Below are 20,448 nucleotides of genomic sequence, written 5' to 3'. Positions count from 1 at the left end.
TCGTTTGTTTTTCTCTCAACAGATGGCTAGTGGCGGCCAGAGACGGATCGTCCAATTAACCGGATTTAAAAAAGAAGAGAAGGCGGCACTGCTGAAATGGCTCTTCAGACTGGACTGTGTTTTTTTAAATGATAAGGTATCGTTCATTAAAGTACCTGTTGGCTAGAGCAGAAAGAAAAAGTGCAAGCCTTAAAGCACTGTGCAGTAGTTATCATTCTGCATAAATAGCCAAGAAGGTTAAAGTGTTTCCAGTGATACATGTGTCTTGTTTTGTTTTTGTTTTGTTAGAAATACAGAAATTGTACGCATCTTATAGCAAAAAAGCCGAGCAAGAGTGAGAAGTTCTTAGCAGCCTGCGCTGCAGGTGAGTGAAATATTTCCTGTAAAATTTCATAGCATCATAACATAGGACCTTAATCTTGACTTTTTAACATAGTATTATGTTGAAGTTCTGATTTACTTCTTTCTGGTTTGGGTTTTTTCCTGGCATCTTCCTTTATTTGGTCTGCATCTGTTTTCAAACAGAAAGCTTTCTTATATATAAGTTAGATCGTGAAGTTCTATCCAAATTATATGGGTGCTTAAAAATGGATTGCTTGGAAAGGAGGCAGAGAGAATACGGACACCTGTAATCAGCATGCACCAAATTCACATGCGGCATGTAAAGGTCACTGTAAGTTTCTGTTTATGTAGCAAGAGAAAATTCCAGGCTTTTGCCATTCTGACACAAGCCTCTTGTCTTGCCTCTTGCTTTCCTTTTACCTAAGGCCTGATGCTGAAATCCCATATATAAGCAACTAAAATGCTTTTAGATTGAGAATTCTGTATTTTCAGATATCTTTATAGAGAGATTACCTGGAAGGAGTTTATGGTGAGTTTGGAAAATCTTGTTGAGTTACAAGATTTCACGATACCGATACAGTAACTGGTTAGACCTGATCTTTGTTACTCTTAAATTTAGTAGTTAACAGACAGAAATAAGTAAACATAAATTTGTGTTTAAAGTTATGTGTGAATTTCTTGGTTTCATATTTGTACTTGCATACCATATTAGTAGGAATTTTCAATCATCTATCACTGCTAGAAGGAAGGTGTGTGTATATATACGTATACACACCTGAATACTTGTAGTGATGTGAAATTCTGATCACGCTCTAACCAAAAAGGAAATAGACCAAAAGTTTCCATAAGGGAAACAATATTAAAATGCAGAAAGATTTCCGGCATAGCACTTCATTTTAACAACTATAAAAGTTTGAGTTAATGTTTTCTTACTTTTTGGGATTTAAAACATCTGGAGATGTTTTCTTGAACTGAGTGGAAACTGTATACATAGTGTCCACATGGCAATGCAAAAGTCTGTCTTGTTTCTGTACTTGCAAATCTTCCCCAGTACCATGTAGCACTGTTTAATCCTGGAAGAGGTGCTCTTTTTGCATAACCATTGCTCTTGCCCTTGATGGCAGAGAGAGCGTGCTCATTCCTGCTGCGGTTTTTCCCAAGTAAGTTTAAAAGATCATGCTTAAACTCATTTAGAACTCCCTAGAGGCAATCCGAAATACTAACAAGGATGCCAGTCTTTGCGGACTTCCTAGCTGACAGAAGTTTTGAGATGGAAACTTTGAAATGGAAGTGATTTTAACATACAGGTTGTGCACAGCATACCTTTTCCAGTCATAAGTCTACTGGTACCTATGCTAGGTTATGTAGAAGTACCATCTGTGCTCCTGCACTGAGACGTTTTGCCAGTCAACCCTGCTGTTCTGTGAAACCAATTAGGTTCACACAATTCAAGTCAATTTCTCTTGCAGTATCTTCTGTAGGTAGTGTTTCAATACAGGAGCAGGGTACTAACCACGGCTCTTGACCTGAACCTGTAAGAAGAGAGAGACAGAGAAAAAGGGGAAGATCATTACACAGAGTATCAAAAGCGTACATGCGGAAGATGAAAGAGGAGAGGTGGAGGAGGTGGAGCCAAGGGATGAGAGAAAAGGATGTGAAAAGAAGAAAGGGGAAAGACAAAAGTCTAAAACCGTGTCCCCCTAATATTGGTATTCACTACACTTGCAGTGCAAGTAATATTAAGAGTATGTAAAAGAAACAGCTTACATGCTAAAACCTTCACACCTCTTTATAATAATTGGTGGTAAAATATTTCTTCATTTTACTATGTTTTAGTACTTTTGTAAAAATGTCAAATAGTATTAAAAATAAAGGGTTAAGCAAGGTTCTGTGGAAGTCATAAGAACAAAATCTGGGAGGCTGAAAAATTCCGTTTGCAGATTTTTGAGGAGATAGACAAGTATTTATCTAGAAAGGGTAAAAAGGTACTTCATCGTTTAAAAGGAAACAAAGTGATCATTTTCAGCGGCATTGAGAGATTTCTGGTTTTAAAGTGTGAAGAGAAGAACTCTTGTAGTAGGAAGAAGTTTTTAAAATGATACTTACAATTCCAGCTTTTATTTGCACAAGAAAGGTCGAAGTTAATTTTGTATTAGATCTTCAGTTGATTGCCATTTGTCTGCACAAAAAATCTTTTGTGGTTGACAGTTCATTTGCTTTTTAGGAAAGTGGATACTAACTAAGGAGTACATAATTAATAGTGCCGAAAGTGGCAGATGGCTTGATGAAACAACGTACGAATGGGGATATGAAATTGAAAAAGACACCCATTATTCACCTCAAAGGCAATCTGCACCTAAAAGATGGCGCGAAGAACTGACACGCACTAGTGCTCCAGGGGCATTCCACAGATGGAAAGTTGTCCTCCCTGTTAAGGAAGGTGATAAACGAATGGCGGCTATTAGAAGGTAGGAGGAATTGTCTTAAAGCTTAAATAATGAACAATGGAACACTTATTGTGTGGTCACACGCATTTTTTTCTTGCATCCCAGTTAATTTGGTCCATAACAGCTCTTCAAACTCTGAATTACTTTCTGTGAATATACTTCCATATATTTTATGATAAAATTACTTTAAATCTTGAACACCACTCATTTTCTTCCTTTCTTTATAGTATACCGTCAAAAATAACACGTATTCTCATGTTTGCATCTTAGTAAACTGTGTACCGAAACTTTCTTCATGAAGCAATGTACATTGGCTTATGTTTTTTATGGTTAATCCTTTATTTGGTGTCGATGTTACACTCAAATAGTAGCTGGAACAGGATACGTTATTTCACTTGGGTGGGTGGCCTGTGCCAGCTGTGAACTGTGCCTTAGGGACGTGGGCCACACTGTGACTGACCTGATTGGTTTTTTTCTCACCTCCCTGTAACAGCTTCTTGTAGTTCTGAAGACCTGATTTGTACTGTATCAGATGTTTCTGGTACAATGTAAATACAGGTAGTTCAGAAGGGAAAGGACAAAAGAATAAAGGAAAAGCAGAGAAAAGGAAAACAACTGAAGTTGCCCAGAGAGGTGGTGGAGGCCCCATCCCTGGGGACATTCAAGGCCAGGCTGGATGAGGCTCTGAGCAACCTGATCTAGTTAAAGATGTCCCTGCTGGCTGCAGGGGGGTTGGGATAGATGGCCTTTAGAGGTCTCTTCCAACCCAACACATTCTGTGATTCTAATTCTGGGACTGCATTCTTTTTTTCCATACTGTTCCTACACATTTGGATTCTGTCGTTTAAATACTACATTTAATCTCAAACAGAGCATGTTAAGTCGTGTTTGCTTGTAGTGCAGTAAAAGCAAACATCCCCTGACACTGTTTTAGAGCTTTCCGTTCTCTGCAGGCACAGATACTGTCCTACTCTCCTTATCTGTTGAAATCCCAGTTAATTACTCCTCAGGTCTCAGTGTGCCACAGATGCACAGGCAAGAAGGGAAGTGCAGTTTGGTTAATGATGGTACAGGGCTGCATGCTGCCTCACAGAATGCCTGTGTATCTGCAGTTCATAAAGACAAAGTGAGGTGTAGCTGAAGTTACCATCTTCTGATTTTGCCAGCTGAAAACATTCTAAGTATGCTATTTTTGTGGCTGAGCAGAAGAGTTTACTGTGTTCTGTCTTGCAGAAAGATGCGCTCATCCTGCTACACTTGTGAAAGATGCTGTTTCTTTTTCTGTAAAAACTGCTTATGCAGATCTTCATGATAACACTATTGGAATGCTGTCTTGCACAACTCTGTGTTCGCAATAGAAATAACCTTTAACAGGAACTACATCAGCAAGACAGGTGAATGGGCAGTTTTGTGGAAGGAATGTCTTTTTCAAGACTGTTTCCCATATAGCAACACGGGGATCCTTTTACTCAGTCAGAAAACACTGAAAGGTGGATATTTTTTATCTCCAGCAAGTACTGTTTTCAGTCATAAAGGCCACTGTAACTTTGGGGAAAGATTGGGTTTTCTCTAATACTTACAAAACTTGTGCCTTTTTTCCCCCTTCTGTGCTTTTCCTGCCTTTACTGTTGGATGGGTAAGTGTGTGAGACCAGCATCCTTTTCTTTTTACGTACCTGGATTATGAAAAATAAAACATATCCAGCATGTCAAAAGACCTTGTTTCTTCCCCTGTTTTTTTGCCTGGCATCTTTTATAAAAAATAGGAATAGTTGCAACAAGACAACTCAGAAAATTACTTCTTGGGAGACTCTTACATGTAATGGTGTCCCAAAGACAAGCAGATCTGTTTTCTGCGTATGATATTGGACAGCACCAAATGCTGTGAAAGACTCCAAAATGAAGTTAAAAAGTGTATTTGCATTATGAAAACTTTTGGTAAACCACTTAATTTATTGCAAAACTTAATTGAAAGACCATCATCATTTTGGGGGACATAATGCAATAAATTACAGCTGCTGTCAAAAAATTTTGATCTTTGAAAAAGTACACAGGTAAAGCTTTCTATCAGATATGTAGGAGGTGTACGTAGATTTTAATTAATAGTGTTAAATTGTGGAGAGAAGGATGTCTTATTAAGTGGGTTATTAAATGCCCTTTTATTCTCCTAATGAAGGTTGGGCAATCTTACATCTAGAACCTCATTCTCTCTTACTTGCATGCTTGTATTTTGTGGATGATAATGTAGCTTTAGGCAGTATTAATATAATACAGTTAATACATCTTTCTAAATATGTTTATTTAGAGTTCTTCAAGCTGGAAAGGCAACCATATGTTCATCTCAAAATGCAGAGTGCACTATAACTCATATATTCATCAACAAAGAAATTTTTCCTATGCAAAACAAAAAATTTTCTGAAGCTCCATACTACACTGTGCAATATATAGGAGATTATCTTTTTGGGGTAAGTACATTAAAAAATGTATCTAAAATTAGTTTTTAATTGTTAGCCTTTTATGGCAGGTTTACTGGTTACTGTAAATAATGCAGCATTAATAATAGAGGGGGAAATGATCAGCCTGAATGTTTTATAATTTGATTAAAGGTAACACAAATTTCTGATGCTGGGACTGTTTATCGAAGAGAAGAGAAGGCTTGTGAATGTATATAAATACCTGGAGGGAGGGTGCAAAGAAGACAGAGCCAGGCTGTTGTCAGTGATGCTCTGTGACAGGACAAGAAGCAATGGGTGCAAACTGAAGCACAGGAGGTTCTGTCTGAAAGTTTGGGATTTTTTTTTTTCACTCTGAGGGTGATGGAGCACTGGAACAGGTTGCACAAAGAGGCTGTGGAGTCTCCGTTCTTGGAGATATTCAAAAGCTGTCCAGGCACGGTCCTGGGTAACTGGCTTTACATGGCCTTCCTTGGGCTGGGTGTTTGGACCAGATGACTTCCAGAAATCCCCTACATCTTCAACTACTCTGTGATTCTGTAATAGAAAAATTATCTTTCCGAAAGGGGTGTTCTGTTTCAGATCTAAAGAAATAATACCGAGGAAGCGTACATTATTTCTTTTTCTCTCTATGTTTGTTCTTTCTTGGCTCCTGCTTTGTGCTACTATTACTGGAAAAAATAATTAGGCTGCATGAGGAAGTTCCAGCGTAGGTGACCATCAACTAAACAGTTATTCACAAAATACCAAGAAAAAAAAATTAATTTTTCATTTATATTCTCTTTATTTTGGTAAGGATTTCAAATGTGATTCTATCTATCTGTCTACCTGTGTATCTGAATATATATATCTTTTTAATTGGGTTTGGCAAACATTGTTAAGCTGTATTGTAATGGTATCTTCACGCTTCAAGATCAAGGTAATCACTTCTTTTGTCAACTGACCCCAATTATTCTACTTTTTTTTTTTTCATAATCTGATAGATAGACTGTGGTAAAATAGTCTGGTGATTATTTTGTTAAGATGCAGATTCTTAATTCCAAATCAGTTTGCTGTCAGTCCTTCATGGCTGGGAAGAACTGGTGATTGCAATACGGATTTTGTAAGGGAATGGCATACTGGGCAAAGAACATTCACTTAGACTATTTCTGTTCTAGGAATGTAATGTAAGCTGGTCACCTATATTCCCTTTTCAGTCAATGCACTGAGATTGATGCTGCAAGGATTACAATTTCCTAAAATGGTTGTGCAAACTGCTATCTGAGCATACCTTTAATTCTCCATTACTGTAGAGAGATCACCACTTTTGGACAAAATTAAACAAAATTAGTTTAGACTAAAGGATTGTATAACCAACCAGCAACTCTATGAGGATAGGCTAGCATGCCAAGAGGACTTGTTAAGAATGTCTCATATACCAACAGTTTATACACTGTAATGCTTCTCAATGTGCAGAACTCTCATCCTTGGAGTCAGGAGGTACGTAACTGTCTGCATTTCAGAAAATGTTAATGAGTCCTTTCAACTCAAATCACATGATGCTCACACGTGCAAAGACTAGACTCAATTTTGTCTCTTTCCATGTTAGAAAACCTGTTGTGATTCATGACAAAACTTCTTTTTTACTAGTCAAAAGTGTTAAATTCTTGAGAATGCAAGCTCTGTATTTCTGGGTTGGTAGAAGAGGATTCTCCGAAGTCCCTATAATAGCTTTCTTCTGTTAACTAAACTAGAGCATGAGACAGTGCATCATCATATCCACTAAGACATGAGGAGCTGGATGGACCTTATTTGAAGAGAGATGCCATGCTGAAAGTCATCAGTTGGCATGGCTAAGCCAGATGAAGCATCCAGTGCGATAACAAATAGTTCAGAGTGTTAGGTTTACCATTCAGCTCCAAAATTGGATCAGGAGTTAAATTTACCGTGATGCAAAAGTTAAGGCTGAACAAGAAAAAACAGCTTGTTTCTCTTTCATATTTCCATCTGAGCTATGAGGGGACATGTCACTGTTCAATGAATTTTCTTGTATGTGCAGAATTCACTAGAACTAGAATTTTTTCCCTACTCTTTTCCTTGAAAAAGAGAAAGATGCCCCATGATCCATAGTCGTTTGCTTACCAGATGCACTGTTCACCATTGACGCAGATGCAGTATTCAGAACTTCTTACCATTTTGACCTGGAATTACTCAAAGGCCTCAGAAGATTCTTTTAGTCTGATAGTTCCTAGGACCGTGGGATTATTTTAGTCAACTGCTAATTGAAAATACTACCTTTGCAAGCAAGTAGGAGCTAAAACTGTATTTGTTACTAGGAATAACCTATTTGGAAAATACCCTTTGGATTCCTCAGCATATGCTTTTCCTTCCTGTTTCAATGAGCAGTAGAGCTGTTACAAAAGGGTGAGAAGAGTTGAAAGGTCTTAATGTTTACACCCTGAGTAAAACACACATCAACATGGGATCTCAGTCTAGTGCTTATTCTCTTAATGAAACTTGCTCAGGGAAACTGTTCTGTGTTACACCTTTCAGCGAAGATAGACATTTACATTTAATAGAGGAATGAATGTCCAGTTTTTATGGCTACTTCACCTTTTATTGATCTCTATGAGAAGTGTTTCTTGCTATGCACCCTGAATTCCTCCCAGGTGAGATAACGGGTTTCCATCTTAACCAGTCCATTAACTTGCACGTATCTTTTTTTCTTAGATTTCATTAAAGTAACTCACCTCAGAGGCCAAGAGAGCATTAGCTTTCTATTTAAATGCATCTAAAGAACTCGGAAAACTGCCAAGGCTCCTAGTCTCTAAAAGGGAAAAGAATAAAACATAGGCAATCAAATCACAACACTTGTCCAAGTGTATTAGGCTTTATCAAAGAATGTTATGGACATGCTCTTTTCTCTCCCTCCCAGAAGTACTTGGCACATAATTCATTAGAACGTTGCAACTTTGTAAATTTGTAGTCCTGCTATTTGACTGCTACTTCTAGCAAAAATAAATACCCCTCTTCCTCCCCTAAACACCCACATTATATGTCTAGATGCTGAATCTGGCAAAGCAGTATTGTAGTCTTTTTTTCAGTGGAACTGCACTGATGTTCAGGCTATTCTTGCTGTGATTTTTTTTTTTAACCGTGTCTTTGCTTCATCTTTATATCTCACTATCTGTTCTTATAATCTCAACCTCATAACTCTAGTGTTAAAATACTCTGTGGGATTGTCATTAATGATTTGATCCTAAAACGTGTCAGATTTATTTGTTCAAGATATTAAAACACATGCGTGATTTTAGGGAGCTAGTCTCATACTTAAACTGAGACTTTAAATGCTTTGTTGGATGCATGCTGGCATTCATGAATTTTTGCCAAGATGGTGCTATAAATTCTTTGAATACAAGTATTTTTATAAGCATGCTGAAAATAATGTGTAGAAAGTGCCACAAGAAGCAAAGACTAATTAATGCATCAGAGTTCAGTTATCCCTGGCTATCTACAGCTATTTAGAGCTCTTTTCAAGTTACCTAAAATACTTGACTCTCTTCTATAACATGCAAAAAACTCAGTATTTGTTTAGAAATAGTTATGCACGTGCCAAATACTTTTGGGTTGAATTGTACATCTAAGGGAAAATCTGAAAACAGGATGAAACATCTGCAATGTTTGAAACTTTGCCTTGAAAACTTAGAAGTATGAACTGTTCATAGCTTGCATCTTGTCATTGCATGCACTACTGTGTTTCTTTCCCTACTGTTATTTCCTGTGTTTCCCGTACTTGATTCACCCATCAGAATTAGGTGTTTGAATTAGAAGGCAAGCTACCTCAAGCCTTCCGCGCCTGCTCCCAATAAAAAATGGCTGTAGATGCTGTCATCAAGTGGAACACTTCATTTGTATCTATGTTCTTAACTCATCACTCTGCAGGAGGAGGCTGGTTTTGTAGTTATATGTTTATTTGCCTAAAACAAAGATGGTATTTTATTGTTAGTCTTTGTATCTTTGATGAAAAGCATATGTTGAAACTCTACTGAAATTTGTTGTTCTTGTATCGTGAAATAACTTTTAATTTTTTTGTAGTTATTTTTTGCTAACAAAAATTATTTTGTGGCTTCACTGCAAGTCTTTTCAGAATGAGTTGAAAGCCAGTTTGAGAAAGATTTCCTCATTCCCTGTGCTGAAGAAATAGCTGGAAACGATAGGTAGACTTAGAGAATAAATTACTAAAAAGAAAAAAGGAACTTCTAATTCTTAAATTACTGGTTTATTTCAGGCTTATATGCAAGAGCTGGAAAGATTTCATTGTAGTGGCCTTTATAAAATAAATGCATGGTTATAGTCAAATTGGTGAAAATAGGTCTTGAAAAATCCTTACTACATTTTTGACTGGTTGAAAAGTTGTGGGCTTTGGGTTTAGATTTTGAAAAGTCCAAAGAGTGACTCCATTATGGAAACCCAGCTCTTATTTCAACCACAGGGATTGGGTCAGAGTTGTCAGAGTTAAAGTCAGGAAAAATAATTATGGGGAAACTTACATTGATAATTCCTATGCTAAAGCTTTCTGTAACCTCAGTGGTTTGTTTCCAAACCACCCACCAGCTGTTTGTCTGGCGCATAATGTAGACCCTTGAACAATTACATAAGCATGCATATGCACACAAGGGTTTACAATAGATTATATAGAAAGAGTTAGCACATAAAAGTTGTTTTAGAGCCTTGGCTTTGAAACTAAAAACCAGGGTATTTGTTTGTTCTGCACAGAGTGAGATACAAAATACTGAAGATACCCAAATGAACCGTTTCCTGGCTGCACAAGAAACCAACCAAATCATGTCTAACATGCAGCTTGCCACAATGAAAAGTGCTGTTATAAAACATATGTATTTTGCTGCGGTAAGTAACAATCAGTTAATACTTTCTTAGCATAAACTATAACATGTATAGTATTAAATTTATCTTTCATTATGGTATTGAGCTCATAAAGTAGGTATTTTAACATCTTTTAAAATAGTAATGATGCCTTTTAACCCGTTTAATAATCACATATTTCCTACATCTACCATTAGCTAAAAAATAATTTAGTAGTGGTAATTGTTAGGCATGGGTGTGTGGAAGACATGGTGGACTACTTGAAATCTTGGTGTAATACATGCGAGAGGTAGTAGCTAATATTGTTCAACAAAATGTCATTGGATTACAGTGTTTCTATGACTTTCCTGTTATCTGGCTGAATTGCATATGAATTAGACTAACCATATCCTAAAGCCAGTATTTTGTTGATTCATATGAATGATTTTTATCACAAGTAAAAAATAGGCTAAATGTACTCTTTGTTTTAATGTTGTCACATATCTAATCCTGATAAATATGCTACGTGAATAATGGAAAACATTATTTCATATGTAGAAAAACAGTTAATTACTTTGAGTTAGGATATATTATGTCTGTAAGATACAGTGACGAAGATGATGGTGTGTAAGTATTTTTGTAGGAGCTTGCTTACATGAAGCACTATATGATTTTGTAACTACAAAATCAAGTCCTCCATGTATATTAAGTTCTTAGAATTTTTAAGTCCTCAATTTGCACAATTTTCAGATGAGATTAACAGATATAGAAGACTCATGCTGTCTTCTATACACTCTATACACCTTCAAATGCTACACCTTTTATCAGTGACATTTCATCAGGACTATACCCTCCAGCCCTTTAAAACATAAATGCGTCTTTGACTTTTGATGTATACAACACACAAGTGCACTTCTTATCAGATTATCTTTCCCTCAAACTATTACGTGCAGATGGAGCAATCATAGTCCTAAAGAAAATCTCTCCTAAAAGACTTTTTTGGTAGCATATGTTAGTAGGATTGTAACACTCTGACATAATAAATACAGCAATAAATCTTTGCACTTAATGCCATATCTTCACATTATCGGTAACTTGCAAGAGGAATTCAAAGTTTGAATTTTGCCATAGAAAAACAGAAGACACAATATTTTTTAATGTGGTTAAGCGGACCAAATCTAGTAAAGCTGTCCTTATGTAGCAACCACATAAACAAGAAGCAGAGAATAACAGGAAAACTGGGGAGAAAAATGGCCTTTATTATTTTCCTTTTACGTCTCTAATCCTCTATTTCATAATTTTGCCATCCAAATACTAAAAAGATACATATAAGTAGATTGCTAGGTTGAATGTTTTGCTTGAACTGTGTTTAACAAAAGTTGCCATTTTGGGGTTTTATACAGTGTTTGTTGAATATGTTTATTGGTCTCTAATGTGTGGGTTGACTTTATCCTGTTTTACAGGCCGTTAAGCACAGGCTTGTTCAAAAAGACCAGCTGAATAAATGCAATCCAGAGGTAAGGATTCTCACAAAGAGGGCACATTGCATACATGGAATTTTATTACGAAGTTAGGCAAACACATTTATTTGTGAAATTAGCTATTGGAAGAAACATTTTAAAATATTTATGTTATCAAAACCTCATAAAATTATTGAAGAGCTAAAGAGCATTATTCAAATACTCTGAATTTTGTTCATTCTTACAATGCTTTCAGTACTGTCCACTTTATTACAAAGAAACTCTTTAATCCTGCTCATTAAGAGAACTTTACCTGTTAGTGTTAGAAGAAAAGCGGCAAAAATGCCCTAATGTGATTTAGAGCATCTTAAATTATTCAAGCACTGTATTTATGCAATGAATCATAGAATCATAGAATAGTTTGGGTTGGAAGACACCTTTAAAAGTCACCCAGTCCAACCCCCTTGCAATGAGCAGGGACATCTTCAAGGAGAACAGGTTGCTCCAAGCCCCATCCAGCCAGGGCTGGACCTCCAGGGATGAACCCCTCCAGGGATGGGGCAGCCAGAGCTTCTCTGGGCAACCTGGGCCAGGGGCTCACCACCCTCACAGCAAAGAATTTCTTCCCAATATCTCATCTAAATTTCCCCTCTGTTAGTTTAAAGCGATTACCCCCTCGTCCTATTGCATCAGGCCCTACTAAAAAGTTTAGCACCATCTTTCTTGTAGGCCCCCTTCAGGTGCTATAAAGTCTCCCCAGAGCCTTCTCTTCTCCAGGCTGAACCCCCCCAGCTCTCTCAGCCTGTCCTCACAGCAGAGGGGCTCCAGCCCTCTGATTGTTTTTTGTGGCCTCCTCTGGACCCACTCCCAAAAGGTTGATGTCTCTCCTGTGCTGAGGGCTCCAGAACTGTTCACAATACTCCAGGTGGGGTCTCACCAGTGTGGAGCAGAGGGATAGAAACCCTTCCCTCACCCTGCTGGGCACGCTTCTTTTGAAGCAGCCCAGGATACGGTTGGCCTTCTGGGCTGTGAGTGCATGTTGCTGGCTCATGTCCAACTTTTCATCCCCCGGCACACCAAGACCTTCTTGGCAGGGCTGCTCTCAATCCCTTCATCCCCCAGTTTGTATCGATACTGGGAGTTGCCCCAACCCAGGTGCAGGACCCTGCACTAGACTTTGGTGAACCTCATGAGGTTCACACGTGCCCACTTCTTGAGCCTGTCCAGGTCCCTCTGGGTGGTGTCCCATCCCTCAGGCATGTCACTGCACCACTCAGCTTGGTGTCATCTACAAATTTGCCAAGGGTGCCCTCGATCCCACTGTCCATGTGAAGGTGAAGATACTGCACAGTACTGGTCCCAGTACAGACCCCTGAGGGACACCACTCGTCACTGATCTCCAAGTGGACGTTGAGCCGTTGACCACTACCATCTGGATGTGATCATCCAACTGGGTCCTCATCCACTGGACGGTCCACCCATCAAATCCATACCTCTCCAATTCAGAGAGAAGGATGTTGTGAGGGACCCTTTCAAAGGCCTTACCGAAGTCCGGGTAAATGGACTGTATTGCAGTAGCAGTAAAGAGAAAACATACAAAACATTTTTGCAGTGCACGTGTTTTTGCTAGTGGGGTCAGACTTTAGCTGAAGCTTATCTCACTTTAGGAAGAAAGAGTAGTTGTTCTTACAATGTAAGCCTTAAACACCATCATGAGGGTTGTAGAGTGTACTGAAGCACAGATTGCAAGTAGAACATTATGTTTTCCAGTCCTGTTTTCATAATTACTTTGACTTAATTTCTTTTTTTTGTACTATTTAGTTAATTTCTCATTTTTCGTTCTATTAAGGCAAATGTATGCCATAAATCAGGTACAAGTCAGCAACAGGTTTTATTAAGTCTTTGTCATATCCTAAGTAAATAAATACTTCAAAATTTTCCCTTTTCTATCTATAACACTAAGAATAAATCTTTAAATAATGTTGAAACATTACCTCTAACTACTTAAAAAGCATTATATGTAGTAGATATGAGCTACTGTAGTTTATATGGTAACTTGTATTATTTAAAAGTTAAAATGGGAAGCACTTAATACCTATTAGCTTTTTCGTATTTCTCGGTAGCTGAATATTTGGTATCTTCATGAGCCGTACTACATAAATAGTTACTTGGAACATAAATGAGCTCCCAGTCTGACAAAACGAGCTCTCAGGCTTTTCTTTCTGTCTCAGAAATCTCTTTTTTTCTGATTTCTTTCTATTGACACAATAAGGTAGGGAGGAGAAAAATGTATTTAAAAGATGAGCTTTTGTCATTGTCCAGCAGTAGCATTAATGGGCAAAACGCTGTGCGCAGTTGAGTTACTGAACAGATTTGCATTGAAATTTAAGGTTAATATTTAGTTTATTGAATTTATGGGAAAAATTCCTTTAGCTTTTTTAACATGTGTAAGCTGAAATTGTTATTCTGAGCTCTTAATACAATTTTTTGTTTGGAAATTTTAGGCTAAATTCTAATACTTTAGTTATACATGACCTGCCACTGTCTTCTATTGCTTTGTGGAATATCCATTGCTAGCCTTTGCATCTGATATGTGACTGATATAGGCAGTCTATTAATGGCTTTTAAAAACAGCTCCAATAAACGTTTCCAGTAATACTAGTAAAGTAAAATGAAACCTACAAACTAAATTAACAGTTTAGAACCACATGCTGTATTCAGTCATCTCAGTTTGCATGTGCTAGGAAGGCTTAACTCATGTAAGTGTTCTGTTATCTATCATCCTCCCTAAAATATTTATTGCTCTTTTGTCAGCTTCTCTTCCACATTACGCTGTATAAAACACAACTTATCGTCAGCAAACCTTCATTTTTTCATTTGTTTCTGCTCAAAGTTTTAATGGTTGTACCAGCAGCACTTCACCAGAAACTGCTAGTTTCTCATCAGCCAGACCGTAAGCCAGTGCAGGTTTGTACAGCTTATTGACTATTAAGGCCCTACAGCAGCTGTCTCTTGATATTGAAAAAAGTTCATCACCTCAGTTTTCTATCATCCTGCCTTACCCTTTAGAAATAAGCTGAAAGCCGGTTCTCTACTTACTCCTTATTGTAAGTGTAATGCCAAAGGCCTCACACTTTCCCAAAACAGCTTTGTTTCAGTGTACTTTCCAAATAATGCATCCAGTTTTGCTCTTTCTTCCAGTGCCAGAAATTTCAAGAGATACATGTTTCAATCACAGTATAGAAAGATGGACGCTAGTACGATCACCAGATGAGGGCCAGCAGCAACATGCTTGTACATGCACAGTGTACTGAGTCATCTTCACACATCTTAAATCGAGGCGACAGAGAAGTTGTTCTTTGACTGCTATTAAACAGTTTGTGATTGCTCTTTAGATGTGCCGTTTGCATATAATTAACATTACAAAAGTATGAATGCAACTATTATTTCCAAAGGAAATAATGTGAAGATTTTAATGGTGCATGTGTGAATGAGAAAATTGAAATAAATGCAAGTTGCAAATGCCAGATGCACAAAGACTTGATTAAACGAAAATTGTCTAGATGAGCAGCTTTATTTATTGTTAATGTAACAACAGCATACATTAGGAATCTGAGAAATGAAACATTTGCAGAGAAACTAAATATCTAATGCTAAGGTGGAGCTCATTCGCTGTGACTTTAGCTGTGATTTAACTATGATTACCATTTCTTTCAGAAGTTTTTTCAGGTTTTAGCTGACGTCCTAATGATTTTAGTTTATTACTGAAACATTTTTGGAAACTGTCTTGCTAATAGCAGCGTACACCGTCAACCTCAAAACTGCAATTGGACTTGAAGTCTGTATTGGTTTAAAATTAGTTTAAAATTTAAATTATTTGGTAGGATGTCTTGAGTAGCTTTATCTGATGTACAGTAGGAGGCGGGTTTTTTGGCAGAGATCCTAAGGTCTACAAGTTGTTAGGGGCTGAAGTAATAATAACTTTATGTAACGGTTTAATTCCCAGCAGTCCAATCAGTGATCTTCCTGACTCTGCTTGTCTCAGTTGTGATTCCCTATCCTAATTTCTTTGAATTTACCAGAGCCTCAGGCTGTGTGGTCTAACAAAATAGCTGTATTTCAAAACAGAAGTTGTAAGGCAGAGGGAAGCTGTGCTTCAGTTAGCTGTATGGTTGCAACTGGTTTGTGCATCTTAGCTTTGGCTGGAAGCTGGACTAGAGGAAAGGTGTAAATAGCAATGTGTCTGAGATCTTCGGTAGTTCCTCCTTTATATCATTAATCTGTTGAAAAGAAAGGTTTGGAAAGCTGAGAGTACAGACAATAACGGGGAAATTGCAGGGGAGATATGGCATTTCATGAAAGCCATTAGATTCTTCTGGGTGCTCTGAAAGCTTGCAAAGTTAAGTTTTGCTGTCATGAACGGCAGAGAATAAGGAAGCCCTGTGCCATTAAGACCTTCAGAGCTTTGAAATCCACTGGGATCAATACCTGTGTTATCTGTAGCATTAGCTGCTTGTCTGACGTGCTATGTGGGAATAGGAGAACTAGGGAGATAAAACAGTTACATGGTTTATGGTTTTATAATGTGTACCCGTAAATGATATATTTCATGATTTTACATTTTTCTCTTAATTTTTTTTAGCTATTCAGTGGTACTAATTATCTTACTGCTCCAGTCATATAGTGTGGGATGTACTGTGCACTGTAGGAAATATTAACACTCCTTTGCATACCTTTCCAGAATAAATTATAGAGAAGTCATTGAGTGTGTGAATTGTCATTTGTTTTTTAAAAGAGTAGATGTATTCAGATCTTCTCAGAAGAGAAGCACGTTCTGAAACCTACTATCTTTTTAATGAAAGCCCAGTTCAGTAAGAGTGAAAGGCTTTCTAGATGACAGCAGCTTATTGTATGAAGCAATAAGTAATATTTCTGGTATAATTCATAATCTCCCTGTTTTATTATATTATCAACATTTTACTTAGAGATTGCTTGTTAGTTCTTGGAAGTTTTTTAGTTTTGTTTTTGGTTTTTTTTTTTTTTTTTAATTAAGCTGTTCTTTTACTTACAAAGATATCTCATTCCTAGGTTAAAAATACTAACCTGTCCAGAGGCACATGGTATATGCTTGAAGGATTACTGGAGGAGTATTTATTTCTTGATGTAATCACAGAACTTGCTGCTGGTCAAGGGTGCTCTACACCTCCCGTGCAACTTCTTCATTCTCTTCTAGAACATGTGCTATTGGTGAGAGATGAAGACTAAAGTGTTATAAATATTAAAGCAAGAAATGGAAGTATTATGATCTTTCCTTCTGACATTGTATTTAGTGTTTTTTAGAGATGTATTCACCCTTCACTTTGTGTTCACCAACGTTTTTGTGTTAAAAAGGGAAGAATTTAATATGTGTGGATTTTTTAAATTATTATTTATTTACAAGCCACATGAATGTAGTGCTCTAAATATTGTGGAAGAATTGCCCCATAATTTCTTTTCGTTGCTTTTAGAAACAGCACTTTTGTGGTTTATTGGTTTTTTTAAACTAGTAGACCACAGATAGAGAGCTCAATTGAGAAGAAGGTTTGTTCTAAGCGGTGATGCATTCAGCTGGAATATCCCACTAGAGCAAACTCTCCTTGTTTCCTTCCTGTTTTTTGTAAACTCTGAATTTTGCTGCTTGTAGTTATGCATTAGATTGCATGTTACTTCACTGATTAAATTTAGTCACTTGGGATTGTAAGGAATAAAGAAAGTATATAAACTCTTAGTGATTATGGATCTTTGGCCAGTATGGAGCCAATATTGTGTTCTCATTTTATTACAGGGAAACAGCGATGCAATATTTTATGCTAAACTTCATCACACTTTGTACCTTGTTCTCCAACGTGATCCTCCTTGGAAGTCCTCGTCTATGTTAAAGTATTATTTGGATCTTCTTCAGTGTCCTATCTGTAAGAAAGGTACATGGTCCTTGATAGAGATGCTTGTAAGGTAAGAAAGTTTAATGAGGTGTTACTCATAAGAGTAATGAGGTGTTCCAAATGCAGGGAGGAGGGTCAGAATTCTCTTGTATCAAAGTCGCATTTTCACCAGAACAAGTTATCTGTATGTGAAGGTCTAGAATTGTAACTGACATTTGGACCTTTCAGTTTATGTTTCAGTAAGTGTTGGCTCACAGACAGAGGATGTTTTTTTGGAAAGGAAAAAATGTACATGTTCTTGTCCTCCTTCCTTTTTTAAAAATGATTTATTTTATTTTTTTAAGCTTTCCACAAATTATAATAATTATGTGTTATTGCTGTTCTCACACACACACACACATATCTGTAGTTACAAAGCAAATTCCAGTCATATCTTACAAACATGAAGCTTCATGTTATATTTTGATTTTAATCATAAACTTTACCATCTAGTTCAGGAAGTCTTATTATATCCTATGCATCTGCAAATACAAGACTCAATACATGGGAGCATTTGGGTATTTAGGCTACGCTTTAGCTTGAGAACTCATTTTTTTTTAGTTTACATGAGTAGAAATTAATTCTTCCATTCATTTGGAAGAGAAACTGAACCTCTTCTTATTACTGTCATAGAATTATAGAATCACAGAATGGTTCGGGTTGGAAGAGACCTTAAAGATCATCTAGTTCCAACCCCCCTGCCCTGGGCAGGGACACCTCCCACTAGACCAGCTTTAAATACTTTGATACAACCGTGATTACAGATATATGAATGTATATGATTGTAAGCTTGTCTGTAGTCTTGAAGGGCATAGGATCACTACTTGAATCACTGTAATTGGGCATTTAATAGTTTTTATTAGAAACATGTAACATGGAATGGAAGAGAATTTATATAAAGTATTTTGTCTTTTAGCACTCACCGGCAGAAAGCGAATAGCCAGCGGTTGTATACCTGGTGGTTTCAGTACTCAAAATTCTAGCCAAAAAAACATGTTCGCCCTTTACTTCAAAATTTTCTCCATCATGTTAGACGATTGTTAGACTTGATCACAAGCTGTAGTGCTGTCAAATAGTGTGTGTGAACTGTTATCTGAACTAAAGTTTGTAGGACGTTTCAATGTCCATAAAATATTACAATACTACCTTGTAATTAAAGGATTGTAAAGAAGTTCTGTTAAAATCAGTAATTGTACAGCACCTCCAGTAGAGACAGAAAAATTAAACATGGTTAAATTATTTAGTTTACAGTATAATACAAAATCTTCATCTATAACACAAAGCCCCAGTCACAAACATGTTAATTTGGGGGGCGGGGGGGAATTTATCTTTAAAATCAGAAAATTAGGCTTTAAAATGATGAATGTTGCTGGGGAGCAAGGTATTTCCTTGTCAAAATTGTCAAAAGTCAAAGCTGACTTTTTTTGCCAATAGATCAGACTATGATTTCTGTCGTACAAATGGATTTTTTGGTGTTTATTTTTCAGGTCTTGCCTTTATTGCAAAACCATTTGTCATGCAGTCCCAGTTTCAGGAAGAGGAGATGAACAGAGGATAGTTCACAAAACATTATTGAAGTTTTTCTTTGATTTAGTGAAAGCTGAAGTGGAGTTTCTGACAAAAAGGTGGGTTTTATAGGATAATACTTTCTTACTACTTTTTCAGAATTTCACAAGGATTTCTGTATCTTCAGCAGTTTGTATCCTGATTCCTGTATGTCCTTAATAAGGTACTATTCTACAGAGATGGCAGTTTAGCATTTCCTTTTATATCTCTCAATTGCTAGTTTGTTTATTGTCATTTATACAGGGTTTTTTCTAATCGTGTTTTAAGGTGTCTGACTTTTCCCAGCCTGTTATTTCATTATATTACAACTTTCAGTAAGCATTTAATTTTGCTCGTAAGGTTGTATTTTTAGCTTTGCAATGTTTCAGTATTCATTCTTTAAGGTAGACAAGCAACATTTTGAACATACTGATTATTTTTTTTTTTTAATTCAATTAACTACTATCTTTTGCCAGGGAGACAATTATCTTTCCTTAGTTTATGAGGTATGAAAAAGAAGTTTTGATTTTGCTCTGCCTTTATATAGTAAAGGCAGCCTTTATTTTATGTAATATTAGCACAATATTAGAATTCCTTCAGTCTGACTGTAATAGTCATCATTATTTTACTTATTATTCATCAGAAATTGTGTCTGATCTTTCCATACTTAAAAATTGCCAAACCTGTGTGTGTTTTGACAGAAGACAAGGTTTCTGTCTGGTAACTATAGTAATCAAAGTGGCGTAAAGATTTAGGTTTTTTCACTTTCTCTTTTTACAGATTGGTTGAAGGGACCAATTCACAGCATCAGCAAGTCATGCCACAGACGGTTCTTCTGAAGACCTTTTGGCTGGGAAGCGAAACCTCTGTGCTTTTTACCAAACACATAAATATTCTAACAGATTGGGTCATATTTTCCTACAGAGAATTAAATAGAAAAAATGATGTGAGTATGAATTTTATACTTTAAAATAATGAAGACCGAAATATTTTTTTTAGAGGTGTGCCTTTGTTCATTCCTTTGTGAGGAATTATATGTAAGTATCACAGCTGCTTGTTATAGCTGCCTTTTGTTGTGAAGCATGCTGGTTTTTGCTCCACTAAAGGAAATGAATTGATCCATAAGATTCTCATATTGATCTGTAGAGAAGAAACGAGTCATGAGTAGCTTGTTGGCTACATTCAGATGTTCACATGCCCTTACCAGCAGGTATTACTGTAGTCATTAGGGACACCAGCTTAACACATCCCGTCAAACAATAAGGTGTAACGAAAGAGGTGATTATCTTATCTTACAGTGATTGTATTCAGGAAATGTTGGAAGGAGAAGGTTAACAAAACTAATAGTTTTTTGCTGTTTTCTACAGGTATGCATTGTTTTATTTTAATATGTGCCCCAG

The 20,448-nt window shown here is 36.8% G+C and overlaps 1 protein-coding gene across 5 annotated transcripts in view; it reads left to right on the top strand.

The window, feature by feature from the left end:
• Window positions 1–20,448, top strand: part of SLF1 (SMC5-SMC6 complex localization factor 1) — a 43,438-nt gene that overhangs the window by 544 nt on the left and 22,446 nt on the right. The window contains exons 2-11 of one of the 5 annotated variants that reach the window (XM_063319285.1): window positions 23–136; window positions 289–364; window positions 2,567–2,810; window positions 5,094–5,253; window positions 9,997–10,128; window positions 11,547–11,600; window positions 16,632–16,790; window positions 17,368–17,534; window positions 18,991–19,128; window positions 19,829–19,994. In XM_063319285.1, coding sequence (XP_063175355.1) covers window positions 23–136; window positions 289–364; window positions 2,567–2,810; window positions 5,094–5,253; window positions 9,997–10,128; window positions 11,547–11,600; window positions 16,632–16,790; window positions 17,368–17,534; window positions 18,991–19,128; window positions 19,829–19,994 — 1,410 coding nt within the window. The other 4 variants (XM_063319287.1, XM_063319289.1, XM_063319288.1 and 1 more) reach the window with 4 other exon arrangements.

The sequence above is a fragment of the Chroicocephalus ridibundus genome, chromosome Z, assembly GCF_963924245.1.
Source record: "Chroicocephalus ridibundus chromosome Z, bChrRid1.1, whole genome shotgun sequence".
In the NCBI taxonomy this organism is placed as follows: Eukaryota; Metazoa; Chordata; class Aves; order Charadriiformes; family Laridae; genus Chroicocephalus; species Chroicocephalus ridibundus.
The sequence above is the reverse complement of the archived record's forward strand: the minus strand, read 5'-3'. Positions and strand labels throughout refer to the sequence as shown.